A 19,593-nucleotide genomic window follows, 5' to 3' on the forward strand; every position below is an offset into this window, starting at 1 on the left:
ATAGTGATTTTTGTACTCCCCAAATGTTTGGAATTTTACAATTGAAGCATTACTCAGTTTTTGGCCCATTCATCTAAGTGTCAGCTTCAGGGACTGAAGTGCACGTTGGTGATGGAACAGCTTATTTCAGTAGGCTTTAAATTACCATTTCCCCCCCCCTAGTTCTGTAATTATACAAAGAAGGAAATAGTCTTACTATCAAGTACATATTTCCTATTTAAAACATGAATTTGGATGCTGCTAGTGTAACTAGAAACTGTTTAAGGACTGCATTTTTATTCTTGTGTTTGGTATTAATTTTTGAATCAATTTTAGAGGTAGCGATTGTGACTGGGCTTATTTTATGAAGGTTTTCATGTTCCTTGCTGCCATTCCTTCTTACACCTCACTGTTGGTGACTATTACAGTGAATTTTCCATCAGAGATTCTGTTTGCCTCTTATTTTGGAGCAGCAGTGTTTGCAGTTTTCTTGATTTCAAGCAAATAATATAAATGTTGTTGAAACTATAAATGCATTCTTCTATAATTCTTCTATAAATTCTTCTAGGCTGTTAGAAATGCAGAACTGACAAAAGAGGTTTCAGAGCTTCCTCAAGAAACTTCAAACTCTCTAACCCCACAGTGTTCATCTCTCCACTCTCACTCCAAATCTGTATCCCTCCTCTATTTCATATTTCTTTCTCCAAAGTTTTCATGAAGGACTTGGTAAAATGTCCTTCAACAGAGAATCTTAGAAGAGTTCTCTATCAGCTCTTCCTGCAGTCTTTGGCATGTGAGGTGATCCAAAATATTCCATATTCATTGTACTGCTGCTAGCAATAGTAAAAATAAAACAATAAAAATCCAGTCCAAAAGTGCTAGACGCAAGCAAGCAGCTCTGGTGATAGGTGTTTGCAGATGTGGTAACATAGTTCTGCCTTCCTGCTTCTCTGGATATCACGAGGCGTGACATGTGCATTTAGGACTCTTATGGGAGTATTTGGAAAACTCTTATAAATGATGTGAGTGAATACAAGGTTTTAATTTTTTCATTTCTGAAAAGTATTTTCTAAATTACGATGAGATTCGAACATCTGTTAAAGCAATAACACTCTTGCTGTTATGTACCCACATTAACATTTGCACCCTCAGAGCAGAGAGCTCAGAAGTTTGAACTGCTCATACACATCATCTGAGAGAGAAATACTGAGCGGTTGTTCTTGCTGACTGATGCGTAGTCCTGATCAATAATACACTAATTAATAGATTTTATTCTGTGATGAGAAGGTAAAGAATGAAAAAGGAGCGAAGGGAAACCTGTGTCATTGAACTGCTGTCATTCCTATCGCAGATTATTGTCGGTTTTGCAGAGCTTGTCCATGCAGACTAAATTGCAGTCTGGTTACTTCAGTATTTGGCTTTATGGGCATGAATGTATTTCATTCTGCCCTTCTATACAGCAGTTGTTTTCTAATCTTTCTGTAAGGTTACCCGAATGATGTTAAGATTAACATTAATTATATCTGAACATTTTTGTCTATGAATTTTAGGTGTAAGGCTTAGGGAGTGTACGTGTGGAATTTTTCTGTCAGTCAGTTCTGTTAGCTTTCTGTTGAAGCTTAAAAATGTATTCAACCATGTTTGATGTTGTCTGTAACTGCTTTTCTAGATTTGTCTATTATATATTATTATGCAAAATGTATTTCAATACAGGCTTATATTGAAAACTTATATAAATTGCAAGTAAGATTTGAAAATTAAGCTAGATGAATAAAATTACTGGCTCCAAATAACCAATTTTTCTTAGAAGTGTTTTTATGATACTGATTTAGTGCAAAGAAAACGAGTGATTATCTGAAATCATTTTGGATTATGAGCCATGTAGCTTCAGAATCTTAAGCTAAAGTTCAGTGCTCTGAAATATGTTTTAGTTTTTCCTACTTCTGGAAAAACAGTCGAAGTCTGAAATCCTGTAGTAAAATATGCCTCTTGAGTCCAAATTAGCTGAGAATGTCGTGATAAGAAAAACTAAAAACATGAGCCAAATAGCCATGGGATTAAAAGCTAGACTGCTGCTCTATTGTTCACCGAACCACAATTTTGTAATATAACCAAACATAAATTACTGACCTTGTTGTTAGGACATAGTCTGTGCATTTCAGGGCCTTGAATTGCTGATGACCTGTTATAAAGTATATTATGTTTAACCTGCTTCACATTTAACAAGCTGCTTCCAGTGTATGTGTAAACATAATAAAAGGTTCAGATTGCTTGCACTGTAGGGGCACTTTGCTTTCTTATCCCACTCCTAAACAGCACAGCTACTGTGGGTTTTTGGAAGCAGTGTGGATTTCACCACCTCATTCAAAACTGTTTTTTATAGACAGTGTCAAAGTTTGATCCAGTCATTTTTACAAGCAGTCCTTTGTCTGCACGCGAAGGACCATTCACTTAAATGAAGTGCTGGGATTTGCCCTCATTGCTATAAATCAGAATGTGATCTGGCTGCACTGTTGCCAGAAATGATTACTTGTGTTAAACTGAGCCGAAAGGCCTGGCTTAAATCTAGTCCGCTGAGGGCCAGAAAGAGTAGCATGGTGATTGATGGTGTTTTTCTTCATGCTGGCTTCTGTTTGAACACACTGGAAAGTAATAACCTTGAACAAGATAGATTCTTGGTTGTCACTGATGCACTGGGTAAAACAATGCCTTTCTAATGGTCTCCGTGTCAATTCAATCTCCCCCACAGCTGGCTGAGGAGCTGCAGAGCAAGCCACTGAACAGTGAGATCAGAGAACTGCTGAAACTGCTGTCCAAACCCAATCTCAAGGTGAGGATGTGTTGCACCTGCAGAGCACTGCATGGGTGTGTGCAGCTGCTTTCTCAGGCTGCGTGGAGTTAGTCTGCCTTAACAACTACATGCATTTCCAAGAAAGGGACACGACGTTAATAGGAAATACTATTTATGAACAAACACATTTAACATGGCCAATGAATTATGCTGTTACCAATATTTATAAAAGGAAATCAGTGGAAGACCATTGTTTATTTACAACACATATGGCAAAAAGTAGATGCTTACTTTTTTTTCTGTAGATTATTTTTATTGTGTAGTCTTCGTAAATTTATTTTAAAAGTGCATTTACTGAAAGATCATCAGTCCTGCTTTTGGTTTAATTGCACTGTGCATAAATGGTATGACCTGATATTTAGAAAAAGACTCCTGATGGATATTTTCAGAAAATTATAATTTTGAAAACTTCCTGCCAAGTTTTTGGGGTTCACCAAGTGCATCTGTCAGCAGCCTCCGAGCTATAGAGAGTCACTCAGATTGAAAGGGATCTGGGGAGGTTGTCTTGTCCATAGTCCATCATTCTGCTCAAAGCAGGTTCAACACTGAGCTCAGAGCAGGTTGCTCTGGGCTCTGTCCCAACCAGATCTTGGAAATGCCTGGGAACAGACATTCCACAACATCTCCGTGCAGCCCGTTCCAGTTCCTGATTATCTTCATAGTAAGAATTGTTTCCTTATATTCAGTCAGAACCTCTCGTGTACTGTTGTTAATGCACACTATTTTTCCACTCTGAAGAACAAAGAAAGAATAACAAGCGACTTAGTGCTCTAGGTGCATTTTGCATTGCTAATTAAATGCAGCAGTTGATAAGTTTAGAGGAAAAACTGTGGTGTGGTAAGGAATACTCTGTGAGACAGTTTCTTCTGTATATTCCCTATAAAATACTGATGTAAAAAACTGACATACCATGATAAATTTAAAGTGCTGTAACACTTTAAAGCGAATATCATTTTTGCCTCCTTTTTAAAGATTTTTGCACAGTTGGTTGTTCTGTAGTTTAGAAAGTGACCAGCTGTTTTATCTCTGAAGGACTGAGTAATGGCAGTAGTTTATTACAATAGAAAAAATGGATGCATCAAATTGCAGAGATCCTCAGTGTCACTGTGGATATGTTTTTAGTGATGGCCCACGCAAATCATGCTTCCAAAGCTTTAGAGGATTGAATCCAAAGACATCTGGTTTACCACTACTGCATTTCTCCCTCTTTCTCTCTCTTTCAGCCTCCTTCCCCTCCCCTAGCTGTCTTCCCCTCTTGCTCTTTCATGCTTTCTCTCCTTCACTCAGTGTCTTGCTGTCCATCTATGTTTCTCTCACTCCCACTGTTAGATTTAAGCTGTTGGGTTCTCATCTTAGCAGGATTTTAGGAAAAGAGTTGCTGTACCCTCAATAGGGTCTTAACAAGCTTGAAGATACGCAGTAATTTAGCAGATACCTTCCTTTGCTGTAGGAAGAGGAACTGGTGGCTGTAGGGTCCCAAGACCTTTGCATAGTCACACCAGATCATCCAGAGCAAGGGGCAGCTTTCTCTGCCCTGCATAGCTTGTGTGTGCTAGCAGGAAAAACTGTCAGTATATCTATTTTCTAGAGATTGTCTTCTCTGCCCACCATGTCCTGTCAGACATGACTGGAAGAGATGGTAAATGTCACAGCTGTCTCCATCAAGGAGACAAGGCAAGGGTGCTGCATGCATTTCACAGGCCATTTAGATGCTTTCTCCTCCTTTCTCTTAGACAGAAGGGGAAAAGAATGAAGGAGTTGGGGCTCAGTTTTCTAATTATTCTCCTGAAATGCTCTTAGTCTGTTCACTTGAATCAGAGCTAATGTAGTACCTTGCTGAAGATTTTCTCACCCTTCACTGTTAGGCTGATGCTTAGAGAAGATTTATTTCCCTTCTATATTCCTAGAACAAAATGATGTCCAGAACAAAACTTTTCCACGCATCTGAAATTACTTGGGATAACTGATGCATGTTTTCCAATGATGCTATATAGACTTTATCTGAAAATTTGTATATGGCTTAATTTGGGATTGATTTAAGCCATCTGTGTTTTACTCTGCAGGAGAAACTTTCCTCTCCTGACCTGGCTTATAACCACAGTGCTATCTAGAGCCAGCAGGAGAGCTTCCACTGCCTCCAGCTCTTCTGTAGCACATTCATGGCACCATGATAGATGGCTAGGATAAATTTCTGCACTACAGCACTGCTTGCAGAGGTTTGGTTGTGTAAAGTCTTTACAGCAACTGTATGATTACATGAATATTTATATCTTCTCATTTGTGTTACAGTATTTTGTTAAATACATTTCTGAGCATTTCCATCCAATACATACATACAGCTTTGATTGTGTGCATGATGTTTTTATTGTTTAATGATTTCAATCCATAGTGAGATACTCTAAGCAAGAAAAATTATATTTATCAGACCTGAGATTTCCAAAATGTCCTGGAATTTGTTAGAAGGTTTTGTTGGGTGAGAAGAAATCAGGTGGGTTTGTTTATGTGTGTGCTACACATTGACATATAGCTATCAACAAGAAGTTCAGTGTTCCTTTATCTTGCAGCCTGAATCAAATTGAATGCAGTATTTCATTTTTAAGCAATCCAGAACTTAACTCACCGGAATGTATAATCATCTCACTTTCAGAAAACCTAAGTGTAGCAGAGCACTTAATTCAGATGATTTGTGTCATAACCCCAAATGTGTAATCAAATCAGTTTTGCATGATGCTGATAAATGTTTACACTTCTGGTGTGCATGTATGCAGATATAAAAGCTCTTCCCAGTTGTTTGTTGAAAAGCAGCTTAAGAATTTCACTTGTGGAAGCTTGAGTGGTGGCAAATAAGTAGAGCTAGTTGTATTGAAACTTATATTTCTGTGTTTCCTATGGCAGTGTGGTATGTGGGGATTACTGGCATTTTAGTTGTGTGTTTTTATTCAGTTGCAATAGAGTAAGTAGCTCAAAGGTAAGAGTGGCAAGTTAACTGTAGGCCAAGTCAATTTGCTGACAGACAGTTCTGGCCCTTAATCTGACTGTGTTATGGCTTCTTTTAATTTATATTTATTTATATTTATTTGACACAGGAGCTGATGCTTGCATTCACTGCATGTTAGGTAACCCGTGTGATATTGCAGAAAACAACAATCCTCTATTTTCATTGTAAGCGCTGAGCGGGGGGCAATGAAGGACTGTGTTGCTGTGTGTAGGGTTTGATTCCGTACAAGTTAGGGTAATGTGCTGCATTTAAAGGTGATAATTCCTGGTCTGGCTGGAAGCTGGGTACTGCAACCTGCCTCTGGCTTTCTTCTCAGTTCCTGGAATGACTTTTTAAGACGTTCATAGTTTCTGAGGTGTAACCATGAATTAGATTATTTTTCACTCCCCTTCAAGCTTACCTTACTAATTTTATGAAGGAAACATTTAAGAGATTGTTTGTGTGTTCAGGATTTGTGTTTTACATTTCAGTTTTACTGATGGACAGGGCATTTACATTAAAGTACTGCTAGTGTTGGAGAGTTCTCGTTTGGGGGGAAGGTGGGAGAGGGGATTGAATTAACAGTAAAATTAAACAAAGTATTTTTGAGAATTAATGGTAGGACTTTGATCCCCTATACTTTTTAGCCAAAGATGAATTTAGAAAGTGAATGTTTTCTGTCTGTCATGTGAGTGCATGTTCTGGACTCCAGTTAAGGGGTGTGTGTTGAGTATTGATGTGCTGTTGAGAAATGCTCCACTAAGTTATATTCAACTGTATGTTTGGGAAACCTCAACTGATCAAAATTCTTCAGATTCTATTTCTCAGTGTAAGTTCTTCATTTTAAATATCAAGGAAATTTCATTGTCATGACTTAGAACTTTGCCTACAGTTCTAACTTGCTACATAGAGAATGTAAAGAATATTTTTCCTAACGTATTTCTGTTGTAGATATTGTATCTTTTTTTCAGTATGTGTTTTTCAAGGAAATATGAAAACAGAAATAGCCCTAGAGCTGTATTATTTACCAACAATCTGCTTTGCATTTTAGAATGAAGTAGGAAAAATGGGAGCATCTTTTTCTTTTTCTCCAGAAAATTCTCTACAATTTTTTAAAGATATATTTAAATAGTTTGAACTAGGAAGGTGAATTTGCAGATAAGCTGTAAAAACTGTTCTTTTTGGTACAGTGCCACAGCACAAGAGCATAATTGTTATTATCTTTTTTAATTATTGGAAACCTGAAAAACTAAAGCAATCAACTGTAGGAATTAACATTTCAGGTACTTTTTTCTTTAATGCATCTGTAAACTGCATCGGTAAAAAAATAATGGACCATCTTTTAGTTCATTGAATAATTTCATCTCAGTTATACTCACTTTGACACAGACTGGATATTTCATTTGTATCTCACTTGCTGTTTACTTTGTGTTTGTAACAGCAGTTACTTTCCTAATCATCATGTATGAAAATGAGAAATTTATCATTTGAAGTTAATCCCTGTTATGATAAATTTAGTGCAATTTAAATTAATATGAAATTATAGTTTTTTGCAGTCATCAGTATACTAAGCAGAACAGTAATTATTTTAAAAACCTTTGCCACTGGGCTAAAACTATTCTGGAGGATGTTTATACATCTTATGACCTGAAGGAAATTAAACTTTTTTAACCTCCAAAGAATGCCAGTGGTGGTTCTGTCTATTTTAGCAGAGTTTATCTTCTGTTTATGTGCAGTGAAAGGGTTGCCAACTGCTAGTTAAAAACATGAAGCAGGTACATAAACAAGGGCACAAGGCACAACTGTGAATGACTTCAATGCATCATGGTATAAGGGAATGTAAATTATTTGGAACACTTTGGGAGCTGTACCTGTAGCTATGCAGGGAACAAGCCATGGACATTCTTTAAGTATTTTTCTTGGCTTTGCTTTTATTACTGTAGAATGTATAGAATTTTGGAAGTAATTTGAAGATAAGTTGCAGAGTAAAGGGAAAACTTCTCATATATGACTGGGAATGTTTTCAGATTAATTTATTCAAGGACAACTTCAATGTGCCATTCAAAGAAATACCAATTCTTTGCACTATGATGCTTTGATTTTTTTTTCTAATTGCCTTGAAATGGCATATACCAGAAATGCATGTGCCAGAAAACTGTACATAGGTTTTATATACATAGATAAATATAAATAAAACTTGCTATTTAAATAAAGTGTTTATTTCAATTTCACCAAGCATAAACAATTTGCATTAGTAAACATTTTCATCTAATAAGTACATTCTTGGCTTTCCTTCAGAATGTAACCATGAGTTAAAATGAAAACTGGAGGCAGTGAAACTAGAGCAGCTTTTATTCTTCATTTAAATGTTCCCTATATTTATTTAGGTTTCTTTAAAAAAAAAAAAAAAAAAGTCTTCTTTTAGCTTGAAGTGTAGCTTTTTCATTGTCCTATCCTGTTTGTTTTTCTTATATTTCATTAGTAGTTTGTAAATCCTGGGCTTGGTAAACAACTGCTGCTGGTACCTGTGCCATCTGAAGCTTACTAGATTTGCATGGTGTCCTAATAGACTGTTGGGAACAAAGTGTTCACTCGTTCTGTTAAAAAAAACCAAACATTTTAAGCTTTTATCAGTAGAGCTTTATAAAGCTGCCTTACAGTTAGTGGCAAAAAATGACAGTATAATTTACTAGGCAGGAAACAGCAGGCATTTCTTCTATGAGAACTGTAACACGCGAAGCATTTAAGGACCACATTGGGCTATAATAATACTAAATCAAATCTGTTTTCAAAAATTTTATGAAACTTTTATTGTAACATAATTATAAAGAATCTGAACCTAAACCTTGTCCTTTTTCCACCATTTCCTTTGTTTTTAGACTTGCTGAGGATTTTCCATCAGGGCTTTTTCATTGAAATATGTGGTTTCTGCAAAGTCAACACTTTCCGCTGGAAATTGTTGGGATTTGCCTACAACTGTTCAAGTCTTGCATCTGGAAAAGCCAAACACAAATTTCAGATTAGTTAACATCTGAGCTCCATTTGTGCTGTTACTGCATCCCAAGCACTTGAAGGACCTTTTGACTCTGACAGCACCAGTGTTCTCTTTCTTCACTCACGTCCTAGGAAACTTTTCTTCTTTTAATGAAATATTCATGCTCACGTACGGTAACACAGTCTGCAGTATTTGTTTAGGAAGCATAATTGTCCATAATTTATAACTATTTACTTGTCAATGATCTTTGAGGTTTGCTGGTAGGACTGGTTAAAAGATTTTACTGTAGTGTAGTTTATTAATATATGGTGAGCTGGAGCACAATGTACTTCATATGTCAACAGAGAAGTGACCTAATACTCATTTGCAAAATCAGAGGCCAGTACTAAATCAGCAAGAATGTGCTTGATTTTGGGTGGTATGCTGTGAAATACCATCTGCAAGAAAGAACTGTTCATTTTCCACCTAATATATTGACATTTCCACAACTGTAAGCAAGGAATACATGATTTGCTGTATATAACGCTGGTAGCCAGCAGACGTCCTGAGCACACCGACCGTGAACTGGGAGAGGAGAGCACACAGTGCCAGGGAGTCTTTGTTAGGACATGAGTGAGCTCCTCTACCCAGTATTTCCTGCCTTTATTTGCAAAAGAGAGAGCCAAGGAGCAAGGAGGAGAGCAGGGAGGCTGAGGTGATTTCATATACTTATCTTAAAAGAAATGTCTCTGTTATTTGTTTGGATAGACGGATCAAAGGCTATTTTTGTATGTTTTTTGAAGAAAAAAGAAAAAAAATAGTAGGGAAACCCTCCCTCACGCATTTTGGCATCCTCACTAGTGGAAAAATACATTCTATTCTTGATTTTCCAGCTTTAGATCTTGACTTCCTATTTCAATTTCCACTTGTATCCAAGGTTTAAATGAATTTTTCTGTACAAAACTTCTTTGGATGGGAAGCTCTGGGAGAATACATTGCTATCTATATTTTTGGAATGTTTTTGTTATTAGAATGAAAGAAGTAAAATTAATATGTAATAACAATATTGTCCTACAAACAGCAAAAAAGCTTTGATTTTTCATATGAGACAGAGAAAATCAGAAAGCAGTTGCAGCACACTCTGAATGTGGTAGGAACTGACATAGTACACATGTGACAGTATACAGCATGCCATACAACACAGATGTAAAATGATAGAAGGGAATTGAAGTAATACTGCATGAGTAGATTTAAGTAACAAAATGTTATTCTGGAATGGCTCTCAGGTCTGTTTCTCATGTTAACAGAGCTGAGGTCAAGTGAAAAGCCTGTGTTGCAATCCTCTTAGATGTATGGAAATGAAAATGCTCATTGGCAGCTAAGGTATAATAAACAAAGGCAGATAAAACAAACAAAAGTGAAGTCAGACAGGTTGGCAGGAGAAAATAATAATAAAAAAAATGTAATGGAAAAGCAAATCAGAGGAATTCCATGGCTACACTTACAGTCTTTACCACACTATTTAATCCTCTATAACACATGTAAGGTTTCTAAATGGCGTGTTTGTAGCATTCACCTACAGCACATAAAAGTTGGCAGTGTTACTGAAGCTGGCAATATATGAAGAGGAAAAAGTCACTATGGGTAATACCACATCCCCTTGAAGTTGCAGTTCTTTTCAGCTAGTGAAAATGGAAAAACTGCACAATGTGAAACAAATAGTGCTTTTGCCAGTGAAAACCAGTTGTCATCTTTTTATGCTGCTTTTTCCTTCAGTTATGATTTTCCCTTCCAGTTGCCAGTCCATATTGTATCTGAACTCTCCATACTCTAAACAGTCTTCTCATTTCTAGCTCATTGATGAATTTTTTCAACAGTGGTCCAGAACAATGTCACAATTATTTTTATCATTTTCCTCCCTTTCTACTTACTGCTGAATTTCCATTCAGTGGCAAGACTGTGCATCTCTTCCCATGATTGCATGGTTTATGTGAATTTATGTGAAGATATGTGAATTTGCTAATCACATTTGTTAATATAAATATTTTGGAAATTCAGGAGAATTTGTCAGCTTTGTTCTTGATATGTTGCTGCCTTTCTAAAAAAGTGTTTAGAAGTCGGGGTTTGTACGGTTGCACTACATCTATTTTAATATTTTTTAGTTCTTTAATTACAACACTGCTATATACTGAAATACTAGTGATGTAAGACTAGTAATGAAGTAGTGAAAATCATTCTGACTGCAGCTTTTCAGAACAACGCCTGAATTTAGTGCAACTGATTTGTGGAAAGACTACTTCAAGGTGTTCAATGTGGGAAAATTCCAAAGCAGGCAAGACCAATCATCTTTACAAACTAAATTGGATTAATATTTGTACATTGGGATTCTGTGTATATACAGATTCATTTAGCTTCACAGATCAGTAGACGTTTTCAGGTTTTTTTAAGGTTTTAAGCATGCACTTGTCAAAGTAAAAGCTGGGTCAGATCTCAAAGACACTTGCTCAGAAAGGGCAGCTGCATCCTCCACTTCCATTTAGTTGATATTTTAACTTAATTTATGTGGGGCATACTCTTCCAGTATGTTGATATCTTCAGGTAGTGTTCAGCTAAGAACAGATTCATGTTACTTCTGCACACATATATCATAATAGTCTCATTATAGAATATCCTGAGTCGAAAAGGAACTGCAAGGCTCCCAAACCTGTCTGAGAGCAGTGTCCAGATGCTCCTTGAACTCCAGCACTCAGGGCCGTGCCCACAGCCCTGTGCAGCCCGTTCCGTGCCCACCGCCCTCTGGTGCAGAACCATTCCCTGAGCCCAGCTGCCCTCCCGTCACACAGCTCCATGCCGTTCCCTCAGCCCTGTTGCTGTCACACAGAGCAGAGCTCAGCTCCCTGTGAGGAGCTTGTCTTCCAACCTTTCACCATGTTCATAGTCCTGTTCTGAATATTCTTTAATGTCTTTCTTAAAATGTGGTGCCCAGACTGCACCCAGTGCTGGAGCTGAGGCCGCACAGAGCAGAGCAGACAGCCCCTCACCCGCTGGCAGTGCTGGGCCTGGTGCACCCCAGGGCACGGTTGGCCCTTTGGCTGCCAGGGCACACTGCTGGCTCACATTCACCTTGCCATCTTCCAGAGTCCCCGGATCCCTTTCTGCAGGGCTGCCCTCCAGCCTCTCGTCCTCCCATCCGTGCGTGTAATCTGGGGCTGCCCCATTCCAGGTGCCAAATCTGGCGCTTGCTCTTGTTAAACTTAAGTGGTTGGTGGTTCTCTAATTTGCCAAGCTCTGTCTGCAAGATCTCTCTACTTTCAAGGGAGTCAATAGCTCCTCCCAATTTTCTATAATCTGCAAATTCAGTTAGTATGCATTAGACTCTTGCATCCAGATCGTTTATAAAATCATTAAAGAGGACTTGTGCTAAAGTGGAGCCCTGGGGAACTCCACTAATGACTGGCTGCCATCCTGATATAACCCCATTTACTAAAACCCTTAAAGCCTAAGCAATCAACCCATTGTTTTAGTGTGGTCAGGATGCTACCAATTCTTCAAAAAAGGAATTGATATGTCAACGTACTGGAATAGGGCTGCTATCTAGGCATTTTTCTATTTTGTGACCTTGGAAGTTACTAAAGTAGGACCTAAGATGCCAAGAACAGTTCAGCTACATGAATTGTGTTGTGAATGTAAAAGATACTGTGTTCAGGTTCTTCAGTATTGGTCTTAAATCACAAGTTATTCTACCATGATCCACAGTCGAAGAAAACAGAGGGCTGTCACCTGGAAAAACATTAGCACCTTTACCAGATGACATGGATGGTCTGCATGCTTCTATGATCACTGAGAATAGTTACTTTGGAAATATCTCCAGGGGATCCAAACAATGAGTGAAAGGAAGCAGGAGTCTGGAGATGACGAAAGTTCAGTTTTCTGTTGGCTATTGCTGTCTGACTACCAGCTGCAGGTAAACCCATCAGTTCAGATTGGTGAATTTGAAATTAAGAAACTGCATTTTAAGGCAAGGAAATTATGCTTATGTGAAAGGAAGTTCATATAGTCAGAAATAAAGTCCACTGTAGTAAAGAGGAAAAAGTAATATGTACTTAAAATTGATCCAACTGAGTTGTTGCTATGCTAAGGTCATTAATATATGGTAGATATTAAGAACAGAAAACCACATATGTGTTGTATGTGTTTTAAATATTTTGAATCACTAAATATTTTGAACTGTGACCCAACTGCATGAAAGTCAAGTTGGAACAGAAAGGAATTTAATTGCCAGCTGGACAAGCATGAACTTTTGGGCAACTTTTTTTTGAGAGCAGATGAGACAGTCACACACATGGAATACTTTTCTGTAATATACATACTGAACTTCTGTCTTCTCACACAATATATCTTGACTAGGGAATTTGTAGAGGATATATAGGAAAATACAATATTTGAGGTATGGAAAGAAGTAAATTAACCATACTGTTGTTGTTTGGTTTTTTGTTTTTTTTTTTTTCTTCTATATATTAATACACGTGTTGGTTTTCTGGTTGCAAACTGAAAGTCACGCCTAATTCTTTGTTCAGTTTTCTTACCATCACTGTCAAAGCTTCTTTATGTTGATTAAATAGTGTGTGAAACATGTCATTTCATAGGAAGTTAAATGATTTATTTAACACTGTGTACTACGTGTATTTCCTGCACTACAGCAATGCAAAGTCCACCCTATGAACTCCTTGAGAATAGTAAGTTTGAAGAGTAGCTCTTCTGCAGAGAAAGAAGAGTTCTCTTTTTTTCCACCTTTCTCTTGCCTAAATTCCTACCTCCCTGTTCATTTAGCCCTGTCTATCAGTTGTCCTTAATGGTACAGCTTGACTCTAACTATTTTATGTCGTTAGTCCTTTCTTCTCTAAACTGTTCTCCAGTCTCATTTCTTTTCTGTGCCCAGAACCCGGATGCCATCACCACTGGGTTTCAGCTCCCTGCTGGTTTTATTCTGCTGTATTCTGAATTCTTGCATGTAACTAACTCTTCTGCCTCTTACGCTCCTCCTTCTGTTTTGGTGCTCAGTGTCCTTCAGTGGATTCAGTCTCCTCCTTATTCAGTCTTTCCAGTGTGAAATAATTTTCCCACTGATATTTTCATCTTATCTTTCTGTATTTCTTATGTAACCTTAACACAAAGGGAAATAAAATACAGCAACAGCTCTCTAGAGTGAGACCTCTGCCAGCTGAGCTGAGGGTCACATTGCTGTGCTTGCAAGTGAACTCAGTGTTCTCCTATTTAGATTTTCTCCCCCAGCCTCAGTGGAAGTTACAATCGACATAACAAAGCAGAGAGGTGAGAAAATGTCTCAGTCTCACCTGACACAGCTCAGAACTGCCAGGAAATGTGGCCTGTGCCAATGGTCCAAGCTGTGGTTCAAGGCAGCAAAGTCATGGCCGTTCTGTGGTGTTTTGCTGACTGCTGCCAGATCAGCCATCTTCACTATAGGCAAAGTAACAAGCAGAGGGATTGGCAATGGCTTAATTTGCTGCAGCTGTCTGCTTTCCTGAAGGTTAGTTGCAGTCCTCACAGCGTTAGAAACAAAGTCCTCACTCTTAATTACTTAATTTTCCGATCTTAGGTTTTTTCAAGAAGATAAAGGTTCTTTTGTTCCTTTATCCATTCTCTCATGTCTTTGTTCAACTTGCTGTTTTCTAAAATGTTTTTATAGAGTTGTAAAGACAAAATATTTCTGAAAAGCAAAGCTTAAATTGAGATGTTTTTAAAATAGTCAGAGATAAACACAGGAAGCTGTGCTCACAACTCATGGTTATTGGAGGTATTTTTGTTCGTGCAGATCTCAAAATGTAAACAGAAGAAAAAAGTGATATGAAATTTGTCATTGTTTTATAGGAGCAAAAATGTATTCAGTTAGTTAAATGATACACATTTTTCAAACCATAGAACTGTTTTCTTTAATAACAATCTCAATTTAAAAAAAAAACATTTAAAGTTTCCGAACAGTTTAAGAGAAAGAACCTCAAATGTTTTCGATGTCAGATTTTCTTTATGTAAGTTGATAGTGTAGGATTTCAATTTATAAACTGTGAAATGATCAGTGATAGTTGTAATATGAAAAATACAGCACCAGCTATTAGACATTTCAGAGGTCTGATGAAAGTATTCATTTCCAGCTAGATCATGTCTAAGAATTTAGCTGAACATCAATATTTATGTTTAGGTAGTGCAGGAGTTTGAATCATACCTTCTTTCAAGTTCTAAATATGGACCATGTTTACATTAGTGAATCATAAGCATAGGACTTAGAGCTGAAATAAAATCTTCTTTTCCAGTGGTGCTTAAATATGCATGACCCTGATCTTCAGTCATTGTGCATAGTTCTGAAGAGGGGTGCATTTGTAAACAAAAACAACAACAAAATCATCTGCACTTTTTACAGTTTCTTGTCCTAGGCAAACCTGAATATCATGCAGTGTAAAACTGCAGTGAATAAGTTAATCACTTCTTATGTACAAAAAAGGGAACATTTCTGGCTTCACACTGCCTCATGAATTTACTACACAATTACTCTGTGTAAATCTTGTTCAGGATCGAATCCAAAGCTGATTTCTTGGCGGCTGTAATTTGTTTGCTTTTTTATATAGCCTAGTCTGATGCATAATTTTTTGGACTAAGCATACATTTTATTAAATACACAGTCCCAAGAAGCTGCTGAAGCAATGGCTCTTTGCTCTGAGTACAGTTGTTTTTTCATGTGTATGAAACATGTGGAAGTTCTCCTAAGGACATACGCTGATCATCTTTGGTTGAAACATTAAGTGAAATCAAAACAACTTTACAAGTTTTACTTGCAGATTAATCATTGTGCAGTGTCTCTACAACTATTCAAGAGCAACTGCTGTGGACAGAGAGTAGTGTGTTAAAAGAAGAGATGGAAGACGAGCAGGCAAGAAATTTAGTGTTTTCAGAGGTATGGCATGAAAATGTTTGTGATGACAGAAGCCCTACTGGAAACTTGATTGAAAAAAAGCATATATTTTCTGGCCCTCATACTCCTACCTGAAGAATGCAACTTTGCTTTGAGATAAAATAATGGCAGATTTTGGGGGAAAGTATGGTACAATGTGGATCAAAATGTTTTTCAGAAGAAGGAGGGAAGGGGCTGATTAGTTACAGTTGCTGTGAGTGAAGAAAAAGCATCATAAGGATCAGACACTGATTGGCATTGGATTGTAATACTTGTGCTGTGTGGCTTTTTTGCATGCTGTGTCTGGGAGTACGGTCTAGCAGTCAAAGCAGGGAAGCATCTTATTAACACTGATAGCATTGTTCTGTTTGGTATTGGATGGAGCCTGGTTTTCAAGTTTTGTTGTCAAGGGTAGTTTCTTTTGAGCATGTTATAAGTCACTGCCTTTTACTATGGAAATGGTACTTTAGATTAGTTTCATCTGTTTTCTCTATCTGCTTGATTGATTTTAAACTGCAATATAGAACCTCATTAAGCTGAACCAGTCTGTGAATGTGCCCTAGTTTTATGTGGAAAAATGTCGTTGCAGAACAGAAGTTTTGAGGTCTTAACTATAAGTAGCTCAAAGTTGAAGCAAATGCTACTTTTGTTTTAGTGTTTCTTTGATGTTTCACATACATCGTCAGAACACTGCATGTGATTGCATGGACTTTACAACTGTAATGCTTCACAGTACACATTTCCACAAGGAACCATAATTGCTAGCCAGAGGTTTTTAGGTGAGACCTGAAGGAAAACTAATCTATGGTGAGAGAGAGCTAGTAGGTAGCAGTGGTACACAGTTCAAGTTGATAACTGCATCTTGGGAAGAAAAATAGAAATATATAGCTACAGTGTTAAAATGTTTTTATCAAATTGTACAATATGAATAGAAATCAGTAAGACAATAATAGCAAATTCTCATGAAGCAGGCATGATTGCCTTCTGTTTATTGTGCTGAAGACTTGACTTCAATTGAAACTGCAGAATTTCAGGGCTGCCGTGCACTCTTTCTCATCTGCTTGTGTCAGAATAGCATGCAGTATTGTCTGGAAGTTGTTTACAGTCTCTTTTAGTCAGTAAAAAAAGTCCTGATAGCACAAGGGATGCGTAATGTGCTTTTTAAAGAACATGCATTATCCTTGAGAACGTAATATATCGCATGATTTATACATTCTGTTGGATGTTATCTTTATAGCAAGTAAATTAGCGTCAGAGAAATGTGGCCGTTTTCTGTTCTTATTTATTAAGGTGTTTACTATTATAATTGTTCCTTTAGATTCATTGTAGCAGTCACTGATGTGATAGTTTTTCATGTCATCCATGTCATCAAGGTTGATCTGTTCTGCATAATCTTAAACCTTATGGTAGGTAAGGTTATCACTGTGCAAATTACTTTTGGATTCTGACTATAACTTTAGTAATATTGACTGTTTAGGCAAAAATGTCAGGTCGAAATGTAAAATATTCAGGTTCTGATGGGCAAATACATGAAAACAGGAGCAACTGAAAGCAGTAGCTACAATTCTAAGTTTGGCAGTTGCTGTGGTTCCCGCTGTATTGCATAGTTCCATTTCAGAAGAAAAAGCATTATATAACTATTTATCACCTGTTTGAGAGATGTTACAGATCCTGTAGGCTTTTTGAAATGGAGAAGAACTTAAAGAGCTCTGTATCTAGGAAGAGAAATGAACTTTGGATTGTAACGGAGATTTTTTTAAGCCTTAGGAAAATGAACTTTCCAACTTCCTTTGATTTCAAGACTCTTGAGTTTCTGGGAAGGTCATAAATTATCTTGTTGTTAAGATTGAGCCTTTTGTCACAGTAAAGTTTAATGAATCTATTAGCCAATCCATGCATGAACTGGAGAGACTACAAAGAGAAGGAAAGGGGGCAAGACGTGACAGGTGGTTGGTAAGCCAAATCGTTTGAGCGCTGCATTCCTCAATCTCAGTCATGAATTCCACAATAAATTAAACATTCCTAGGATAATTTGGAGCACGTATGAAAGGGAGTAAGCATGAAAGGGATCCAGTAACCAAGTCAGCTTCCAGAGTTCCTCTGAAGGGAATGGCAATAGCTTAATGTCATGCACCTGATACTTGAACAGATGTACTAGAAGATGCTTATTTTGCTTATTTGATTCCTAGGACTGCTTAGTGTACTGAAGAAACTTTTATTGAGGAGGAGTGGAATGATGTTCTTACTTACTTTAGGCAACTTAGATTTTTCCTAACCATAATAATTGTAATTTCAGGTAATGTGCAAAGCACTCAATATTTTCATGTGTATAACTGCATCCGTGGTTTACCAGATACATACGTTGTGTGTATGAAAAGATATACCCTATGGAATTGTTTCATCACCATTTACATATGTTAAAATTATATAGAAAAATTATATTCAATCTAGTTGCATCATGCTGATCGAATCAGGCTATAAATAATAGCCTCTGCTTTGTCTTTCATGAACTTTTCTGATGCCAAATAACATGACTCCTAATATTTCCAGGCTTTGCTCTCTGTACATGATACTGTTGCTCAGAAGAACTACGATCCTGTCTTGCCTCCCATGCCTGATGATATTGATGAGGAAGAAGATTCAGTTAAAATAATCAGACTTGTCAAAAACAGGGAACCATTGGTAAGTTTTCCTCTCTATTGTGTTTATTTTTTTTTCTGTGTGTGCAGAGTGTTCACTTTATAAATATGAGTTACAACATTATCAAGGTGAATGGACATTGTTCACATTTATTCATGACATTCAGTAATATACTTGTGAATTCCATCCTCAGTCACTATTAGTAAAGTACGTGAAATGAATAGTAAGAATTTGCTCATTCATGATGTTTTAGCATTATATAGATGTGGGCCAGCCTGAGCACTTATATATGTAATATATTCATCCTTTCTCTTGAATTTGAATCATGAACTTGTTTCAAAATGAGAGGGAGAATGCATCCCCAAAGAAATCTTGACCTTGGTTATGAACTGTGCCTGTGTTTAAAAAAAATAAAAATAAAAATAAATGACCTTTTGATACACTGAAAGGAAAGCATAAAAACATATTTTAAAATGCTTGAATTGAAATCTGGGCAAATTTAAGATGTCTGTTGTTGTACTTTGGATTATGAATACTAGAAAGTTAATATCTTCATAGGGATATCTGGAAAAATGCAAGGACTAAAACTAGATTGTGTTACAAGTATATTAAAATATTTTACTTATTTGGTTGTTTTTATTTGCTGTAGTGTGGGAGTAATCTTGAATAAAATTTACCTGTGGTCTTGTTTCCTGCAAAACAGTACGGGCTTTGCTTTGTGTCATATTGGGCATTTGTTTCAATGGATTGCAATCTTGAAGAGATACCTGCAAAATTACTTTGAGAAAGCCACAATTCTGCACTTGAAATGACACAGAGAGTGATTTCTCTCTTAAATATACAGGGGTAGCATGTCAGTAGATCTTACCATCACACTTGATGGATTTCTGGCATCAATAAAAAAGAAAAAAAGTTTTATTTTTGAGTGACTGTGGATGCCCGTGGACATAATTAAAAGTTTGACCATATGAAAATTTTTTTGTTTGTTTTAATATTTTAAACTTCTTTTTTTTTCTTTTTTTTTTTTCCCCTCAAAATATTTAAATCATAGCTTCAATAACTTCAAGCATTTTTTAATCTAAGAAATTATTTGAATAATAATAATAGTAAACTTGCTTTCGTGTCAGAATGAATGTTTATTCTGAAATATGTGAAGAAATCAGAAAATACAGTATGAAATGAGCACGTGGGAGAACTCAGTTCCTCTC

The 19,593-nt window shown here is 36.9% G+C and overlaps 1 protein-coding gene across 6 annotated transcripts in view; it reads left to right on the forward strand.

Annotated features, from left to right (window-relative positions):
• Positions 1–19,593, forward strand: part of MPP7 (MAGUK p55 scaffold protein 7) — a 144,285-nt gene that overhangs the window by 83,902 nt on the left and 40,790 nt on the right. For all 6 annotated transcript variants that reach the window (XM_052693095.1, XM_052693101.1, XM_052693097.1 and 3 more), the window contains 2 exons: positions 2,729–2,809; positions 18,296–18,427. In XM_052693095.1, the coding sequence (XP_052549055.1) occupies positions 2,729–2,809; positions 18,296–18,427 (213 nt within the window). The remainder of the gene's footprint in view (positions 1–2,728; positions 2,810–18,295; positions 18,428–19,593) is intronic.

This window comes from Tympanuchus pallidicinctus, unplaced genomic scaffold (assembly GCF_026119805.1).
Source record: "Tympanuchus pallidicinctus isolate F22 unplaced genomic scaffold, pur_lepc_1.0 scaffold3, whole genome shotgun sequence".
Classification (NCBI taxonomy): Eukaryota; Metazoa; Chordata; class Aves; order Galliformes; family Phasianidae; genus Tympanuchus; species Tympanuchus pallidicinctus.